Source organism: Cherax quadricarinatus, chromosome 83, assembly GCF_038502225.1.
Source record: "Cherax quadricarinatus isolate ZL_2023a chromosome 83, ASM3850222v1, whole genome shotgun sequence".
Classification (NCBI taxonomy): Eukaryota; Metazoa; Arthropoda; class Malacostraca; order Decapoda; family Parastacidae; genus Cherax; species Cherax quadricarinatus.
The window spans coordinates 9,384,583-9,403,700 of record NC_091374.1 but is presented as its reverse complement, the minus strand read 5'-3'; the positions used below and the strand labels follow the sequence as shown (position 1 = coordinate 9,403,700).

General features: G+C 39.4%; 2 protein-coding genes across 5 annotated transcripts in view; one reads left to right on the top strand and one right to left on the bottom strand.

Moving 5' to 3' along the window:
• The window catches only part of LOC128702099 (serine/arginine repetitive matrix protein 2-like), a 94,589-nt gene extending 92,559 nt beyond the window's left edge, over positions 1-2,030 (bottom strand). For 2 of the 3 annotated variants that reach the window (XM_070102811.1, XM_070102813.1), the window contains exon 1: positions 1,953-2,030. In XM_070102811.1, coding sequence (XP_069958912.1) covers positions 1,953-1,979 — 27 coding nt within the window. In that variant the 5' untranslated portion in view covers positions 1,980-2,030. The remainder of the gene's footprint in view (positions 1-1,952) is intronic. The other variant, XM_070102812.1, reaches the window with a different exon arrangement.
• A 216-nt stretch (positions 2,031-2,246) lies between these two features.
• Positions 2,247-19,118, top strand: part of LOC128702100 (lanC-like protein 3) — a 66,821-nt gene continuing 49,949 nt past the window's right edge. Inside the window, exons 1-2 of one of the 2 annotated variants that reach the window (XM_070102806.1) lie at positions 2,247-2,488; positions 15,895-16,138. In XM_070102806.1, coding sequence (XP_069958907.1) covers positions 2,348-2,488; positions 15,895-16,138 — 385 coding nt within the window. In that variant the 5' untranslated portion in view covers positions 2,247-2,347. The remainder of the gene's footprint in view (positions 2,489-15,894; positions 16,139-19,118) is intronic. The other variant, XM_070102807.1, reaches the window with a different exon arrangement.

Here is a 19,118-nt window from a genome sequence, read left to right as displayed (position 1 = left end):
ATAGCACTAACACCCCATATCATAATCTTTTAAAAGGGTTCCAAGAAGCAAGATCTCCAACCACCTAGATACCCATCAATTACACAACCCAGGGCAACACGGGTTTGGAGCAGGTCGCTCCTGTCTGTCCCAGTACTGGACCACTATGACAAGGTCCTGGATGCTACAGAGGATAAACAAAATGCGGATGTAGTATACACAGACTTTGCAAAAACCTTTGACAAGTGTGACCATGGTGTAATAGTACACAAAATGCATGATAAAGGAATAACAGGAAAAGTTGGTAGATGGATCTATAACTTCCTGACAAACAGAATGAGGAAGCTACGGTGAAAAGCTCTGTTCCACAAGGCACAGTACTCGCTCCCATCCTATTCCTCATTCTCATATCTGACATAGATGGAGATGTAAGCCATAGTTCCGTGTCTTCCTTTGCAGATGATATCTGAATTGCCATGACAGTGACCTCCATCGAAGACACTGCAAGACTCCAAGCTGACATCAACCAAAGCTTCAAATGGGCCACTCATAACAATATGAAGTTGAATGAGGAGAAATTTCAACTACTCAGATATGGAAAACTTGAGGAAATTAAAGGATCTCACCTTCAAATACCACAACAATGTATCTACCACATCTGCTAGAAAAATGATAGGATGGATAACGAGAACCTTCAAAACTAGGAATGCCAAGCCCATGATGATTCTTTTCAAATTGTTTGTGCTCTCTAGGCTGGAATACTGCTGTATACCAATTGCCCTTTTCAAGGCTGGCAAAACTGTTGACCAGGAGAGTGTACAAAGAACTTTCACGGCACACATAAGTACGATTGAACTATTGTATTCCCTGGAATGCAGGCAAGAGAGATACATGACAATATACACTTGGAAAATCCTAGAGGGATTAGTACCAAACTTGCACACGAAAATTACTCCCTATGAAAGGAAAAGACTCGGCAGGAGATGCAATATTCCCCCAATGAAAAGCAGGGGCGCCACCAGTACATTGAGACAACACAATAAGTGTCAGGGGCCCAAGACTGTTCAACTGCCCTCAAGCATACATAAAGGGGTTTACCAACAGACCCCCCATGGCTGTCTTCAAGAAGGCACTGGACAAGCACCTAAAGTCAGCACTTGACCAGCCAGGCTGTGGTTTGTATGTCAGTTTACATGTAGCCAGCAGCAAGAGCCTGGCTGATCAGACCCCCACCACCACGAGGCCTAGTCTCAGACCGAGCCACAGGGGCGTTGACCCCTGGAACCCTCTCCAGGTATACCCAGAATAACCAAAAGAAGGCAAAGTGACTTATTTTGACCCAGGTCCTAGGAAAAGGAAGGCAACAGTTACCAGTAGTATGTAGTGACATTTACAGAGTATAGTGACCATGTAGGTCACTCTATGCTCACAGTAAAAAAAAAAAAAAAAAAAGAAAAAAAAAAAAAAAAAAAAAAAAAAAAAAAAAAAAAAAAAAAAAAAAAAAAGGAATAAATTCAACAATAAAAACAAACAATCGACACAAATAAGTTTATCACACCTGATTAAACCAGCATCAATTATAAACCAACTCCAATTTCTTGGATCAAGACCTTCACAGCATCAAGGAGCCTCCATGGAGGGTACAGTCATGCATAAAAACTGAACAGCCATCCATCACCTCTATAACCTGTAAGTAATGACATACTGGAGCCATTATAATATAACGAATAAGATTTTCATTACAAGTGTATATACTTTCTAAGTATAAAAGTGTCAAGCTACTTGTGCCAGCCCCAACAACGACGCCCCCCACAAACAATGCCATAAAACTCCCCCACACTTCTCTTTATCCCATTAATTCAGTTCATGAGGGGATGAGAATCTCTACATCAAAGTGTGCATGGGAGGGTTAAAGAGAACTAGCAGAGAACAAGAGAGAAACAAGACAATAATTATTGCAGTTCAGTACTCACGGAGTCAGCCATTTTCCTCTCCTGCATTCTATTTTAACAAAACGTAATATGAACAACTATATATTTACTAAAATCACATATACATCTTGTGATACTTAAATATAATTTTTAACTCTCATTATCATATAAAACTATATATAGACCTCTCAGATGTGTTTCATTTAATTTCGAATGCACTAAAAGTAAATAATTTACTTTATTTTAAGCAAAAACTAAGAATCTAATTATAGTAAATGGTGCTAAAAAATCAATAAAATATAAAAAAATTCATAATGAGTAGAGAAGAGAGGTGAGGCGTCAGGTAGAGCAGTGTGAGTGAGCAGAGGCTGGCGGTGACGCCGCTCTCATAATTGTGGATTTTTCCACTTCATTTCACAATAGGTGGAGTGTGCAGCATGTCGACCCATAAAAGGTACTTCGTGAACAACCTTCCTGACTATGGAGGAGGAGACGTCATCCCCGATAAGGGCGAAATTAAGAGGCAAACTGTGGCGTTGGTGCAGACCATCAGACACAAGTGGCACAGACACCGCCAGGTATCAACGTTTAATAAATAAATATATATACAACCAGAGGTGTATTTCTCTTAGTGTATATAGTCAGGGTTTACTTTGATCCCTGTGTTACTCCGAGGGTTTACTTTGATCCCTGTGTTACTCCCGAGGGTTTACTTTGATCCCTGTGTTACTCCCGAGGGTTTACTTTGATCCCTGTGTTACTCCGGAGGGTTTACTTTGATCCCTGTGTTACTCCGGAGGGTTTACTTTGATCCCTGTGTTACTCCGGAGGGTTTACTTTGATCCCTGTGTTACTCCGGAGGGTTTACTTTGATCCCTGTGTTACTCCGAGGGTTTACTTTGATCCCTGTGTTACTCCGGAGGGTTTACTTTGATCCCTGTGTTACTCCGGAGGGTTTACTTTGATCCCTGTGTTACTCCGGAGGGTTTACTTTGATCCCTGTGTTACTCCCGAGGGTTTACTTTGATCCATGTGTTACTCCCGAGGGTTTACTTTGATCCCTGTGTTACTCCCGAGAGTTTACTTTGATCCCTGTGTTACTCCCGAGGGTTTACTTTGATCCCTGTGTTACTCCCGAGGGTTTACTTTGATCCCTGTGTTACTCCGGAGGGTTTACTTTGATCCCTGTGTTACTCCCGAGGGTTTACTTTGATCCCTGTGTTACTCCCGAGGGTTTACTTTGATTCCTGTGTTACTCCGGAGGGTTTACTTTGATCCCTGTGTTACTCCTGAGGGTTTACTTTGATCCCTGTGTTACTCCTGAGGGTTTACTTTGATCCCTGTGTTACTCCGGAGGGTTTACTTTGATCCCTGTGTTACTCCCGAGGGTTTACTTTGATCCCTGTGTTACTCCGGAGGGTTTACTTTGATCCCTGTGTTACTCCCGAGGGTTTACTTTGATCCCTGTGTTACTCTGGAGGGTTTACTTTGATCCCTGTGTTACTCCCGAGGGTTTACTTTGATCCCTGTGTTACTCCGGAGGGTTTACTTTGATCCCTGTGTTACTCCCGAGGGTTTACTTTGATCCCTGTTATACTCATGGGGTTTACTTTGGACCCTGTTATACTCGTAGGGTTTACTTTGATCCCCGTCTTACTCCAAGGGCTTACTTTTATCCTTGTTGTACTCCAAGGGTTTACTTTGATCCTTGTGTTACTCCGAGGGTTTACTTTGATCCCTGTTATACTCCGAGGGCTTACTTTGATCCCTGTTATACTCATAGGGTTTACTTTGATCCCTGTTATACTCATAAGGTTGTTTACTTTGATCCCTGTTATACTCCAAGGGTTTACTTTGATCCTTGTTACTCCGAGGGTTTACTTTGATCCCTGTTATACTCATAAGGTTGTTTACTTTGATCCCTGTTATACTCCGAGGGTTTACTTTGATCTGTGTTACTCCGAGGGTTTACTTTGATCCTTGTGTTACTCCGAGGGTTTACTTTGATCCCTATTACTCTGAAGGTTTACTTTGATCCCTGTTATATTCCGAGGATTTACTTTGATCCCTGTTATACTCCCGAGGGTTTTCTTTGATGCCTGTTATACTCCCGAGGGTTTACTCTGATCCCTGTTATACTCCAAGGTTTTACTTTGATCCCTATTTTAAGAATTAAAGTATTCATGTCTAGTAGTGTAAAGGTTACAAACAACCTTAATGACCATGTAGTCTATAGGCTTTAAAACCCTTTAATCATTATAGAAATAAAATACAGTGGTACCTCGGGATATGAACAGCTCAAAACTCGAACAGTTATGTAAGTGTATTTATGTAAGTGCTTTTGTAAGTGTATTTTTGAGGGTCTGAAATGGATTAATCTAATTTACGTTATTCCTTATGGGAACAAATTCGTTCGGTATTGGCACTCGGACAGCCTCATGGAATGAATTGTATTCATATCCCGAATTTAGGCAGGGAGGAGCACTAGAGTAGGCCTATACCTCGTGCTTCCCTTGAGGGAGATTCCTTGATGCTGGTGAGGGGCTCTTGATCTAGGAAATTGGATCTGTGCTCCAGTTCCCTGAATTAAGCTTGAATACTTTCCACATCCCCTGCACAGGTGCTGTATAATCCTACGGGTCAGAGGCGTCGCTAGAGTTGGTGTCACCCGGGGTGGAATCTCTGGTGTCACCCAGGACAGCAACATTGGTGTCACCCTCATGAAATTCAAGGGCAGGGGGATGGGGGGGGTAAACTCCAGTTACGTCACTACTGCATGACCAGTGACAAATGTTTAACAATGAAAATGTTTAAAGGCCATAAACTGAACAGGAGAATACTTCTCAACTTTATTAATGATAAAATAAATAATCATAGTAATATTGAGGAAACATAAACTCAAATACCACTTTGAGTACAGGCAACAGATCCTACATTTATTCATTGTCAACAATGCCAAAACAAAAAACAAAGCTTGAAAAATAAAGAAAAACATTGCAATATCAGAGAAATACTAGTTCTGATTTGACCTTGAGTACAGGTAACATCTCAGTGAATCTGATCTTACATTTCCTTGCCTTCAGTTATGCAAAATCATCTGTCACATCATCAAAATCAATGATTTTCCCTATATAGGATTACAGTGGACCCCCGGTTAACGAACTTTTTTCATTCCAGTAGTATGTTCAGGTGCCAGTACTGACCGAATTTTTTCCCATAAGGAATATTGTGAAGTAGATTAGTCAATTTCAGACCCCCAAACATACACGTACAAATGCACTTACATAAATACACTTACATAATTGGTCACATTTGGAGGTGATCGTTATGCGGGGGTCCACTGTATTTGTACTTTGTTAATATATAAGAAAGAAGGAACACTGCAGCAGGCCTACTGACCCATGCGAGGCAGGCTATATAGAAATGAAGGATTCCTCTCTTATGTTGGTGCAGCACTGTTTTGGTCATTAGTGTCACCTTTTTTAGAGGCTCTATGGTGTAACCCCCTAAATGGTATCACCTGGGGCAGCCCCCCCTTACGATGCCCCTGCTACGGGTTTAGCGCTTCCCCATGATTATATAATAATATACCTAATGCTTGGCAGGTGTAAGTCATGGCTGTGGTTTACGACTGCTACTTAGTGGAACTCGCTCCACTTTGCACACATGTCCTTAATCACCGAAGAAGGCACATTCTCCCCTCTCTCTTCCTCCTCTGAAACAATTACTTCAGCTGCAGTCTGTTGCTGTTCCAGTTGAAGGTCTTGCAGCTATTCAGTGGTTAGGTCTTCCCTGTGGTCGTCCACCAACTCTTCCACACCCTGTCCACTCACACCCAACCCCATGGACTTCCCCAAAGACACAATAGATTCCACAGTAGGCGTAGGGTCATCAGGGTCAGCCTCAAACCCTTCAAAATCCTTCTCAAGGACAATTTTCTCCAAGCAGTGTTCATTGTCCTGGAAGTCACTCCCTGCCAGGCCTCATCTATAAGGCTTATGCAATTGAGGATATTGAAGTGATTCCTCCAGAACTCTCTTAGGGTCAGTTCAGTGTCCAAGGTCACTTCAAAGCACCTTTGAAACAGTGCTTTAGTGTAGAGTTTTTTGAAGTTTAAAATGACCTGCTGAAAGAAGTGGTATTAGGAGGCAAGAACTTCTGTGATGAAACTAAACTCCTCCAACAATTGGTCTTCCAAGTCTGGAGGATGAGCAGGAGCATTGTCCATTACCAGAGGCACTTGAGTGGCATTTGATTTTCCATGAGGTATTTCTTCACACTCGGGCCAAACACTTCATTGACCCACTCAATGAAAATTTGCCTCGTGACCCATGCCTTATTGTTAGCCTTCCACATCACACACAATTTACTCTCGATGACATTAGTGTTCTTGAACACACTGGGATTTTCAGGCTTCACTTTGAAATCCCCACTAGCATTACCACAGAACAAGAGTTAGTTTATCCTTAATAGGCTTGTGTCTTGGCAGTGACTTTTCCTCCTGTGTGATGTAGGCCCTCTTTGGCATTTTCTTCCAAAAGAGGTCTGTTTCATCACAATTGAAGACTTGCTGAGGGGAGGAATCCTTCAGCCTCTATGTACTCCTTGACTTCATCAATGAATTCTTCAGCTCCACGTTTGTCCAAACTTGCAGCCTCGCCATGCCTTGCCACACTGTGTATGCCAGTTTGCTTCTTGAGCTTGTAGAACCAACTTCTGCTGACCTTAAATTTACTAACAGCAGCACTCATTCCAGGCATTTTCTTTGCGAGATCCGCATGCAACTGCCTTGCCTGTTTGCAAATTATCACCTCCAAAACACTCCCTCTGTTTTTCGTTGATCCACACCAACAACAACTCAACATCTTTGATTGTTTGCGATCTCTGTTTCGTTAGCATATTTACCCCTTTCGCAACATCAGCTTCCTTGATTTCTTTTTTCTTCGCCAGGATGGAACTGATCATTGATGCAGACTTCCTGTACATTCTGGCAAGATCGGCCACGTGTATGCCATTTTCGCGCTTTGCTACAAGTTCTTTCTTGAATTCTATAGTGTTTCTTGCCTTCTTGATCAAACGGCTGGCACTCGGAACTTTCTTTGGCCCCGTGGTGGCTTATATAGTAGTTTCACTTGATAAACGAGCACAAAAAACAATGGACTATTACGAAATGTTTCAGATGAATGCCTGGGGTGATGCTCACTCAACAAGAAACAAAGGCAGACTGAGTCACGAACGCATGGGATGCTTTGTGTGGGTGCTTGAGTGGCCGAGTCACACAGGCGCATTAGGTGCGGACCATTTTTCAACTCTACAAAAACTGAATGAACGTACTAGAACTGGGACAAAATTTTGACGAAAAAAGTAATTGAAAACTGAATCCTACGAAAACTGGGGCATACGAAAACTGAGGTTCTGCTGTACTCTGGGTCTCTTCACAAATCTACAGAAAGTTTTTGATATAGTGGACCTCAACATCCTGCATCTTAAACTAGAACATTATGATATCAGGGGACATAAATAAAACAAGTGGAGTACAGTACATTATACAATTAGGATAATTAACTTATATAAATAGCTTTTCTCATCAACTCGATTAATGATGAGCTAAAAATTTGTACATGGATGACTACTAACAAACTTGCCTTTGATATTGATGAAGCCTTTTGCATGATGGTTTGGAAACAGTTTCAAATATGTATCCAACTAAACATTATGATCAACAGTTCTCCCATTATAAGACAGACCGAGGAAAAATTCTTAGGTCTGCACTTTGACTGCAACTTTAGGTTGAATACCCACATCCAGCACATAACTAAGGCCTCCAAAACAGTAGGCATCTTCACCAAGATATGTTACTGTGCATTACTCTCTAATTTATCCTTCTCACCTATGGTATTTCTGCCTGGGGATCTGCCAAATCACTAAAACCAACAATAACTCGGCAAAAACCTGCTGTGCGAACGATTACCCTATGGGGGGATGGTTAGTGGGAGGTATGATCAACCTTGAAAGAAAAGTGGGCAGTTTTGGAGGTATGATATGGATATAAGAATGAAAAAAGTAAAGCTTATATTCCATAGTATTTTGTAGCTTTGCAATGTGTATTTTTCTATTGTACATGATTAGGTAATCCATTCTGGTCTTTTAAAGTTGTATAGAAGAAAGTATAGAGAAGCATGGAGGATTTAGGAACTGAAGGGTAGGTGGAATTCAGTTCAATTCAATTCAATTCAAGTTTATTCTCTATAATGGTTACAGTGTGGGGTTTACAGGTTTTGGGTATTTTGTGGTTTATATGTTATAAAATACTAATTACAGAGGGGGCCACTAGGACACCTAGCATGGCTAGGCATTTCGAGCAGACTTAGATTAATTCTTAACATTAAATCCTTACAGATTATGGTATTAAGGCTAAGTGACTACATCATAATTTGTAAGTTTAGCAATGTGAATGCTTTTGTTTTGGCACAATACAAGGTGTCTATATTTGAGTATCATAGGCAAACTTATGACTAGTTAGGATTTATTATTTTAAGATTAAGATTAGTATTTCTGGGTTTATAGTCAGTGGGTGAGTGAGTGTAATTTTGAACCACCAGGTGGTTATCATGTAGTTAGTTGTCGGGGTGGATCAGGGAGATAAGATGTTTTCTAACTGTAGTTTTGAAAGTGATGAATGTGTCTGCAGTTCTAGAGTTTTCAGGTAGGGTGTTCCAGATTTTAGGTCCTTTGAAATACATTGAATTTTTGTAAAGGTTTAGTCGAACACGGGGAATGTCATAGAGATGTTTGTCTGGTGTTATGTCTGTGGATCCTGTCACAACTATCAAGAAAGCATTTTAGGTCAAGGTTAATATTGGAATTTAAGGTCCTGTAGATATAGATTGCACAGTAGTAAGTGTGGATGTTCTGAACAGGGAGTAAGTTTAGATCTATGAAGAGTGGGGGTGTGTGTTGCCAGGGATGGGATTTAGTGATTATTCTTACTGCGGCTTTTTGTTTGGTTATTATTGGCTTTAGGTGTGTTGCTGCAGTTGAACCCCAAGCACAGATAGCATAGGTGAGGTATGGATATATAAGTGAATGGTATAGTGTGAGAAGGGCAGTTTGCGGTACATAGTATCGTATCTTGGAGAGGATCCCCACCGTTTTGGATACTTTTTTTGTTATGTGTTGGATGGTATAGAATGGAATGAGTAGTACTTGAAAAGGTAAGAAAGTATAAAAGGCATATGATGGGTGGAAAGGGGGTTGGTATGACAGGTGTTGCTAAAGATTGCAATACATACAGTAGGACATGAATGGCTGTAAAAAGTTTATATGAGAGCAAAGCTGAGGTAAAGGTAAGTAGGAAACAAGAGGAGTACAGTATATTCCAGTGAAAGCAGCTCTTAAACTAGGATGTAATTACTTGTTTGTGATTGTTACCTATATGTAGCTACAAGGGCAGAGGTAAATTTATGGTATCCCATCTTCAGTATTTAGTCTTGTAGAAAAATTGAAGCTTCCAGTATCTTTTATTACTTATTACATCCCCTTGTAAGTCATTCCTTTGATCTACCTCTTTGTTTGCCAAGAAAAGCTTTCTAATGTTTATTTGGCAGCTCTTCTTTCTTGGTTCTTAGTTCTGGTCTTTTGTAGTGCCAATTGATGGCAACTGATTTTACTTTTAATACATTCTTTTACCATTGTATCCATTAGCTCCTTTATTTTAACTAAAAATCTACTGTAATTCATAAACTCACTTGTTAAAATAATTAAGGTGCTATTAGATACTTAAGTGTATAACTGAATTATCAGTTCTGTAATATTCCCTTTTTCTTAATTTTTTTACAAGTTTTAGATTAATCATGGTGTCTTAGTCATAAGTCTAGTTGTAGATTCAATATAAATCTTATATCAGTTTACTCAGAAAATCTAGTTTGTAAAATTACTCTCATCCTGTGATTACAGACATAGATCCTGATGTAAACTTTTTACAAAATGAATTACACGAATCAACCAGTAACTGTAATTACTACACAACAGACCAAGCAAAGACATTACTCAGTGCAAACAATAACATAACCATCTTTAACTACAATGTCATTTCCTTGAGCAAACATTATGACGACCTCACAGCATTACTCAATTCCCTTCATTCCAATATATCAATCATCACACTCACAGAAACCTGGCTTAAGCCTGATATTACAGATGTCTATACTATTCCTGGCTACATGGCCATACACAACTGTAGAACAGACCAGCAAGGGGGAGGAACAACTATATACTATTCAAATCAACTCGAATGTATCAATAAATCTTGCACAAGGGATGAACATGGAGAATATATCATAGCCAAATTTAAATCAAAAGACCTGCAAAAACCCCTCACAGTTATAAACATCTACAGAGTACCACAGTCAAACATTTATCACTCGAGTGAAAACTAGGAAACATGATTACTGATGCACACATGAATAAAGACCACCTACTACTAACAGGTGATTTCAACATAAACATACTACACGACCAGGACCCACAAGTAACCGAATTCACAAACACAATGAGTAACTGCCTGTTGCTACCAACAATATCTAAACCTACAAGAATCTCCGAGACAAGCATCTCCTTAATAGACCACATCTGGACAAGCACCATAACTCCTTTAAAATCAGGCATAATCACAGACAACACTACAGACCACTACCCTACCTTTCTCATAACTAATCTGGGCAAACTACCACAAGACATTACTAAAGTAACCTTCAGACTACATAACGAGACAGTAGTTAGCAACTTTATAGCAGATATGAATAACATCGATTGGCAAAATGAGCTTGAAACATAAACAGATATGAATGAATGTATAAATAATTTTCTAAAAAAAAAAGCCCAATGCCTCTATAACAGACATTGCCCCAGAAAAACTAAACAGATCACAGCAAAGAGACTGAATAATCCCTGGCTAACACCAAGCATCCTCAAATCCATTAACACAAAGCACAAATATGAAAAACAGTATGGAATGGGTCAAATAACTAGATAACAGTCAAGAAATTGCTCGTCAGCACTTACCAGCCTGATGAGAAGGTCAAAAAAATTGTATTATGAAAATAGATTACAGAACATCAAAGGTGATATGAAAAAACCTGGAAAACTCCATCTGAAATTCTTGGAACTAAAAAGTTATCCAAAAACAAAGCAATCAAACTAACAAAATCAGATGAACCCCTACTCACTTCAACCGAAACAGCAAACAGACAATGTTTTCTTCTCCACCATAGGAAAAAATCTAGCAAACAAAATACAGTGGACCCCCGCATAGCGACTTTAATCCGTGCAAGAGAGCTGATTGTTATGCGAAATGTTCGGTATGCGAATGAATTTTCCCCATAAGAAATAATGGAAATCAAATTAATCCGTGCAAGACACCCAAAAGTATGAAAAAGAAATTTTTACCACATGAAATATACATTTTCCTACACACAAAGAGAAGGATACATGCACAATAGTAGAGTAGTACATGCACAATATATATTGTGCATGTACTACTCTACTAAATGAAGAATAAATGACACTTACCTTTATTGAAGATGCAGCAATGACTGATGAGACACTGTGTCCTGGGAGTGCCTTTTCCTCCTGAGTACTGTAGGTCCTGTTTGGCATTTTCTTCCAGAACAGGCCTTATCACACTGTGTATGCGACTACGATTCTTAAATCTCTCAAACCAACCTTTGCTGGCTTTAAATTCACCAATATGAGCACTAGTTCCAGGCATTTTTCCCTGTTCACCTGGGTGTTAGTCGACTGGTGTGGGTTGCATCCTGGGAGACAAGATTAAGGACCCCAATGGAAATAAGTTAGACAGTCTTCGATGACACTGACTTTTTTGGGTTATCCTGGGTGGCAAATCCTCTGGGGTAAATTGTTTCTTGGTATTCTCAATAAGCCACACCAACAATGGTGCTACAGCAGCAGCAGCAGCAGCAGCTGACAGTGGTACAGCAGCAACAGACGATGGTACAGCAGCAACAGACGATGCTACAGCAGCAACAGATGATGCTACAGCAGCAACAGATGATGCTACAGCAGCAAGAGACGATGCTACAGCAGCAGCAGACGATGCTACAGCAGCAGCAGACGATGCTACAGCAGCAGCAGATGATGCTACAGCAGCAGCAGACGATGCTACAGCAGCAACAGACGATGCTACAGCAGCAGCAGACGATGCTACAGCAGCAGCAGATGATGCTACAGCAGCAGCAGACGGTACTACAGCAGCAGCAGACGGTACTACAGCAGCAGCAGCAGCTGACGGTGGTACAGCAGCAGCAGCAGCTGACAGTGCAGCAGCAGCAGCTGACAGTGCAGCAGCAGCAGCAGCTGACGGTGGTACAGCAGCAGCAGCAGCTGTACCACCAATAGTAGCGATGGTTGATTGGGGTTTATTATACAACCTGGCCAGCTCGGAGACACGCACTCCACTTTCATACTTATCAATGATCTTTTTCTTCATCTCTATAGTAATTCTCATCCTTATTGCTGTAGGGTTGGCACTAGAAGCTTTCTTGGGGCCCATGGTCACTTATTTTCCAGAAAAAATCACCAAAAACACTGTAATAATACGAAATGTTCCGATTGTATGCTTGGATGTTACCGCGGAGGCTGGCTGGTAAACAATGCCACCGGCGGAACATGTGAGCGTGGCTCAGACCGCACATTGGACACGTCTCGGATGAAGAGCGGTGAGCGGGTTTTTGGGCGGTATGCGAGGCAAAATTTTTGCGAGAAAAGCGAGCGGTATGCGGATTGTACGGTATGCAATGCGTGCGGTATGCTGGGGTCCACTGTACTACCAAGCACAAACGCCCGTCCATCAGACTACCTCATAGGAACCTACCCAAATACGCTATTCCTAGCTCCAACCAACCCTACATATGTATTTACATATGCATTTTCCCACCCAAACGCAGTCATACTAGCAAACAACAGTCAATGCTGAATTACGGAAAATATCTGCCTGGATGATGACTAACAAACTTACCCTGAACACTGATAAAACCTATTTCATTCAGTTTGGAAACAAAGCTGCAAATGATCCAATTAACATTATGCTAAATGGATCATCAGTCACAAGACTCACAGAGGGAAAATTCCTAGGTATCCACCTTGACAGTAGCCTTAAGTTCCGGACACACATACAACAAATCATCAAGAAAATCTCCAAGACTGTAGGCATACTATCAAAGATAAGGTACTACGTTCCACAATCAGCTCTCCTGGCACTGTACCATTCACTCGTATACCCTTATCTTACATATGGAATTTGTGCATGGGGATCAACAACATCCAATCACCTAAAACCCCTAATAACCCAGCAAAAGGCAGCAGTAAGAATGATGATAAATTCCCACTCCCGCCAGCATACTCCACCAATTTTCAAAAGACTGAATCTGCTTGCCATTAAGAACATCCATACTTATTCATGTGCCTACTACATACACAGAACAATACCCGCAAATATAAACCCCCACTCAAACTTTTCCTCACCAACCTAAACAGGACACATGACCACAACACAAGACACAGATCTCTTTTTGATATACCTCGTGTCCATATCACACTGTAAAAACTCAATGCACATAAAGGGCCCCAAACTATGGAATTCATTACCAGAAGATATTAAAGTAACCCAGTCTGAAAATCAATTTAAGACTCTTCTCAAAAGCCACTTAATCACCCTAGACTAAATGCTAAATACCCAGTACACATTTACTCGCCTATGTATTCCCACATCATAACTGAAACAATCACATTGAACCTTTTATCCATTGTTGACAGGAATATAATTGAATCATTGTTTTTCACAAAAGCATTTTAGAATATAAATACATATATCTTTGTATTATACAAATTTTGATTCATTTATAATTAATATTCTACTGTACAACTATGAAATAATTACTTTCCTACTGTACAACTATGATATACTACTCCTTAGTATTAAGTAGAATGTAAGCCAATAATAAGTTGGCCCATAATGCCTAGGCATAATAGAGGCTCTCTTTGCATTGCAACCCACTATTATATATACACAATGTACTGTTTGCAAAGACATTAAATAAATAAATAAATAAATAAAATAAATAAATATGAAGTCTTCCTTATTCAGTGTCACAGTGGTTGTTTAATGTACAGTATTTATAGATAGGGTTGTAAAAGAGGTGGATACTAGAGTGTTAGTTTATTTAGATATAGGTACACATAAGTACAGCTACACAAATTGAGGTGATTACAATTATCTTACAAAGTAATGTGTGTACATTACCTAGGATAATCCAGAAAAGGTTGGAGAGTTGCCGGATGAAAAAAAAAATTTAATCTTATAAGTGTCATCACAGTTGCTTTTTTGTTGACACAGTGCTTTGGAAGCTTCTGACATTGTTATTACATTACTGCCCATAATGCTATGCATACAAGTGGCTTTGGCATGCTGCTCTTACCTGTATTTTTTTGTACCTCTGTATGTTCAAATTATAAAATAAATAAATAAATTATTAATATTTTTCAGCTTTCCTGTGTTAAGGTGTCAACCCATTTCAACCAAGTCAGAATCTACCCATTCCTATGCTTCAAGGCTTCATCCTTTAATACTTAGCTTTGTCTTGTAGCTAGCTATTCATGCTGCTCTGTTTTATTAGTTACAGTTGAAGGCTGCAGTATCTTTTTTTTTTAATGTATTCATGATGATGCAATCTGTGATATTGAGGATCCAGTGCTTTTATCAGCCCCATTTGTAAATCACTAGAACATATCTACATGTTACTAAACTTGTAATTGTCTGCAGACTATAAGTTCATTTTTTCAAAGGCAGTTGCTTTTTTTTTTCTTAACCTTGACCCAGCACTTGCAGAATGATTTAGCAGCATAATTGTTAGTTTGTATTGGTGACATAATGTTTTAAGTTAAGCTACACATGGGTTTTTGGCTACCCTTGACTTATCACTGAAAATTATGCAAGACAGTTCTTTAGTGTTTAAGCACAGATCCTGCCAGGCTTGTCCACAATCATCTTGCAGTCATGCTCTAATTTGTGAGGGTTTTTCAGTCATTCTGGTTGTACATTTTTTTTTTCCAACAAGCGTATAGCACCAAGGTAGGGTGACGAAAAAGAAAGATGAAAATTTCTCATTTTAAATTTAGTAATGTATACAGGAGAAGGTTACTAGCCCCCTTGCTTCTGGCATTTTTAGTTGCCTCTTTGACACGCATGGCTTACGGAGGAAGAATTCTGTTCTACTTCCCCATAGAGTCTGATTGTATATAATATTTTTATTTCTACAAGTGTACATGTACAAGGTATGCAGGCCTAGCTGACATCAGTGACAAACTACTATATAGAAAGCTACTTGTTATGCAGAGCATTTCAGGCAAATGAGGTCAGTTTTGTCCCAGGATGCAACCCACACCAGTCTACTAACTCCAAGGTACCCATTTTACTGATGGGAAACAGACACCCGGTGTAAGGAAATATGCCCAATGTTTCTACCCTCACTGGGAATCGAACCCAGACCCTTGCCATGTGAAGCTAGAGCTTCATGTGTTCATTAGTGAACATGTCGTCTTTATTCTCAGCCTGCCTTTTAGTGACGTGCAATGCTTGTATACTAATGTCTGCACTCCTGTCTCAGAGTAGTGTACCAATGATTGATTTACTGCACGGACTTTCAAATCTGACTTCCTGTGTTTTGCATTTTCCTCTAATTACCCTCTGTATACTACTGTAGATTTTTTTCTTTTATTGCATGCTGTCCCATCTCCCACTATTGTGATTAAGCATTTTGTACAAATAATATTTTGGATTGCTCTAATCTTCTGTGTAAATGGCAATTTCAAATGAATTTCACATTCTATTTTTAAGCTGAATGTAAAGTGTAAAACTGTGTAGTATTGGTTGTGTGCTTCACATAGTTGCAGATAATGTTTTCCACAGAATTGTGATGGAGGCCTCTATGTTGGATTGGTAGGAGCAGCATACATGTTTTATCGCCTTTCCAAGATGCCTGAATTTGCTGAGGAGAGAGACCGTTTCTTGGAGCAAGCAATGGAGTATTTGGAACCTGCACTTGAAGAAGCCAGCTACACAAAGGGCCATGGCAAGAAAGTTGATGTTGTTGCATTTTTACTGGGCAATGCTGGTGTATATGCTGTGGCAGCTGTGATATTTAAAGCACTAGGTAAACCTGGATGTTATATTGACATTGATGTTTTCTTGAGACATTGCCAATATATTTTTCTTTGTATACTTTGTAGGAAAGAATTTAGAGAATGATCCAAACAGGTTTAGCATTTACATGTATTCTATTTTAACCCTTTCGAGGTTTCGGCCGTACTAGTATGGCTTACGCGCCAGGGTTTTTGACGTACTAGTACACATAAATTCTAGCGCCCTCAAATCTAGCAAGAGAAAGCTGGTAGGCCTACATATGAAAGAATGGGTCTGTGGTCAGTGTGCGCAGTATAAAAAAAATCCTGCAGCACACAGTGCGTAATGAGAAAAAAAAATCTGTTTTTTATTTAAAACCGACTTTGCACTGTATTTTCGTATGGTATTTATGATTGTATTCTAGTTTTCCTCGTCTTATTTTATAGAATGGAAGACATGTTACAGAAATTGAGATGATTTTGATTGGTTTCACAATGAAAAGTACCTTGAAATTGAGCTCAAAGTAGCAGAAATGTTAAATTTTTGCCAAAGTTCAGAAGTAAACAAATCATGCTACGCGTCCAATACACGTCAACTGGTGGATCTAATATTTTTCACAAGTGTGCTGGTATTATTTATACCATTTCTACACTAATACAGTAGTCTGCATAACAGTAAATCTTCTATTTTTTGTGAGAATAAAAATTCAAAGTGGAAAGCATAAGAAATGTAAGAGGGGCATGGGGATGTGACTAATGAACAGAGGAAATGTTATTTTAGTGCCAGGAATGTCTTTCTTGTTTATTCTGGACCCTATTTGGAAATTGGCATCTTTTGAAATTTGTGTGAAATTGGCAAAATTACTAAATTCTGACCACTTTATTGGATAGTTGAAATCAGTAAATGGGTGGTTTCTTGTACTTATTCGATAGAAAAAACGGAGTTCTAGCGAAATAGTTATGATTTTTGTCGACTAGTACACTGGAATTGGCTGAAAATAGGGCTCAAAGTGGGCAAAATCGCTGATGCGTAAACATCGTCGAGACCGCTAACTTCGCGAGAGCATAATTCCGTAAGTTTTCCATCAAATTTCATACTTTTGGTATCATTATGACCAGAAAAAGGTTCTCTATCTTTTCTTAAGAAAAAAAAATTTTTTTTTTTTTTTTTTTTTTTTAAATTTTGGTGACCCTGAGAAGAAATCTTTGAGAGGGCCTGGCAACCCTCAAAGGGTTAATATACAGCCTCTCCTCACTTAGTGACATACTTGTTTACTGACAACTCAGACTTACGATGGGCTCTGACCAGTATGTATGCCTAAATAATGTATATTAGAGCTGATTTCCTCTATTCTGTTTATTACAGTATACTACTACTGTACAGTGGAACCTTGTTTTTTGGCTGTAATTCGCTCCCGAAGGTCGGCCTTAATTCGAAGCAATATTTCCCATGAGAATTAATGTAAATACAATTAATCCCTTTTTATAAAGGGAAGGGGGACAAAAGAGATTGTAAAAATTATAGAGGAATTAGTTTACTGAGTATACCAGGAAAAGTGTATGGTAGGGTTATTATTGAAAGGATTAAGAGGTAAGCCAGAGTATAGGATTGCGGATGAGCAAGGAGGTTTTAGAGTGAGTAGGGGATATGTAGATCAGGTGTTTACATTGAAGCATATATGTGAACAGTATCTAGATAAAGGTAGGGAAGCTTTTATTGCATTTATGGATTTAGAAAAGGCATATGATAGTGGATAGGGGAGCAATGTGGCAGATGTTGCAAGTATATGGAATAGGTGGTAAGTTACTAAATGCTGTAAAGAGTTTTTATGAGGACAGTGAGGCTCAGGTTAGGGTGTGTAGAAGAGAGGAAGACTACTTCCCGGTAAAAGTAGGTCTTAGACAGGGATGTGTAATGTCACCATGGTTGTTTAATATATTTATAGATGGGGTTGTAAAAGAAGTAAATGCTAGGGTGTTCAGGAGAGGGGTAGGATTAAATTATGGGGAATCAAATACAAAATTGGAAGTGACAGTTACTTTTTGCTGATGATACTGTGCTTATGGGTGATTCTAAAGAAAAATTGCAGAGTTTAGTGGACGAATTTGGGAGTGTGTGTAAAGGTAGAAAGTTGCAAGTGAACATAGAGAAGAGTAAGGTGATGAGGGTATCAAATGATTTAGATAAAGAAAAATTTGATATCAAATTGGGGAAGAGGAGTATGGAAGAAGTGATTGTTTTCAGATATTTGGGAGTTGACGTATCAGCGGATGGATTTATGAAGGATGAGGTAAATCATAGAATTGATGAGGAAAAAAAGGTAGGTAGTAGGTTGGTAGACAGCAACCACCCAGGGAAGTACTACCGTCCTGCCAGATGACTGTGAAACAAAAACCTGTAACTGTTTTGCATGATGGTAGGATTGCTGGTTTCTTTTTCTGTCTCATAAACACGCTAGATAACAGGGATATCTTGCTACTCCTACTTACACTTTGGTCACACTTCACAGACACGCACATGCATATATATATACATACATCTAGGTTTTTCTCCTTTTTCTAAATAGCTCTTGTTCTTCTTTATTTCTTCTATTGTCCATGGGGAAGTGGAAAAGAATCTTTCCTCCGTAAGCCATGCGTGTCGTATGAGGCGACTAAAATGCCGGGAGCAATGGGCTAGTAACCCCTTCTCCTGTAGACATTTACTAAAAAAGAGAAGAAGAAAAACGTTATAAAACTGGGATGCATAAATGTGCGTGGATGTAGTGCGGATGACAAGAAACAGATGATTGCTGATGTTATGAATGAAAAGAAGTTGGATGTCCTGGCCCTAAGCGAAACAAAGCTGAAGGGGGTAGGAGAGTTTCAGTGGGGGGAAATAAATGGGATTAAATCTGGAGTATCTGAGAGAGTTAGAGCAAAGGAAGGGGTAGCAGTAATGTTAAATGATCAGTTATGGAAGGAGAAAAGAGAATATGAATGTGTAAATTCAAGAATTATGTGGATTAAAAT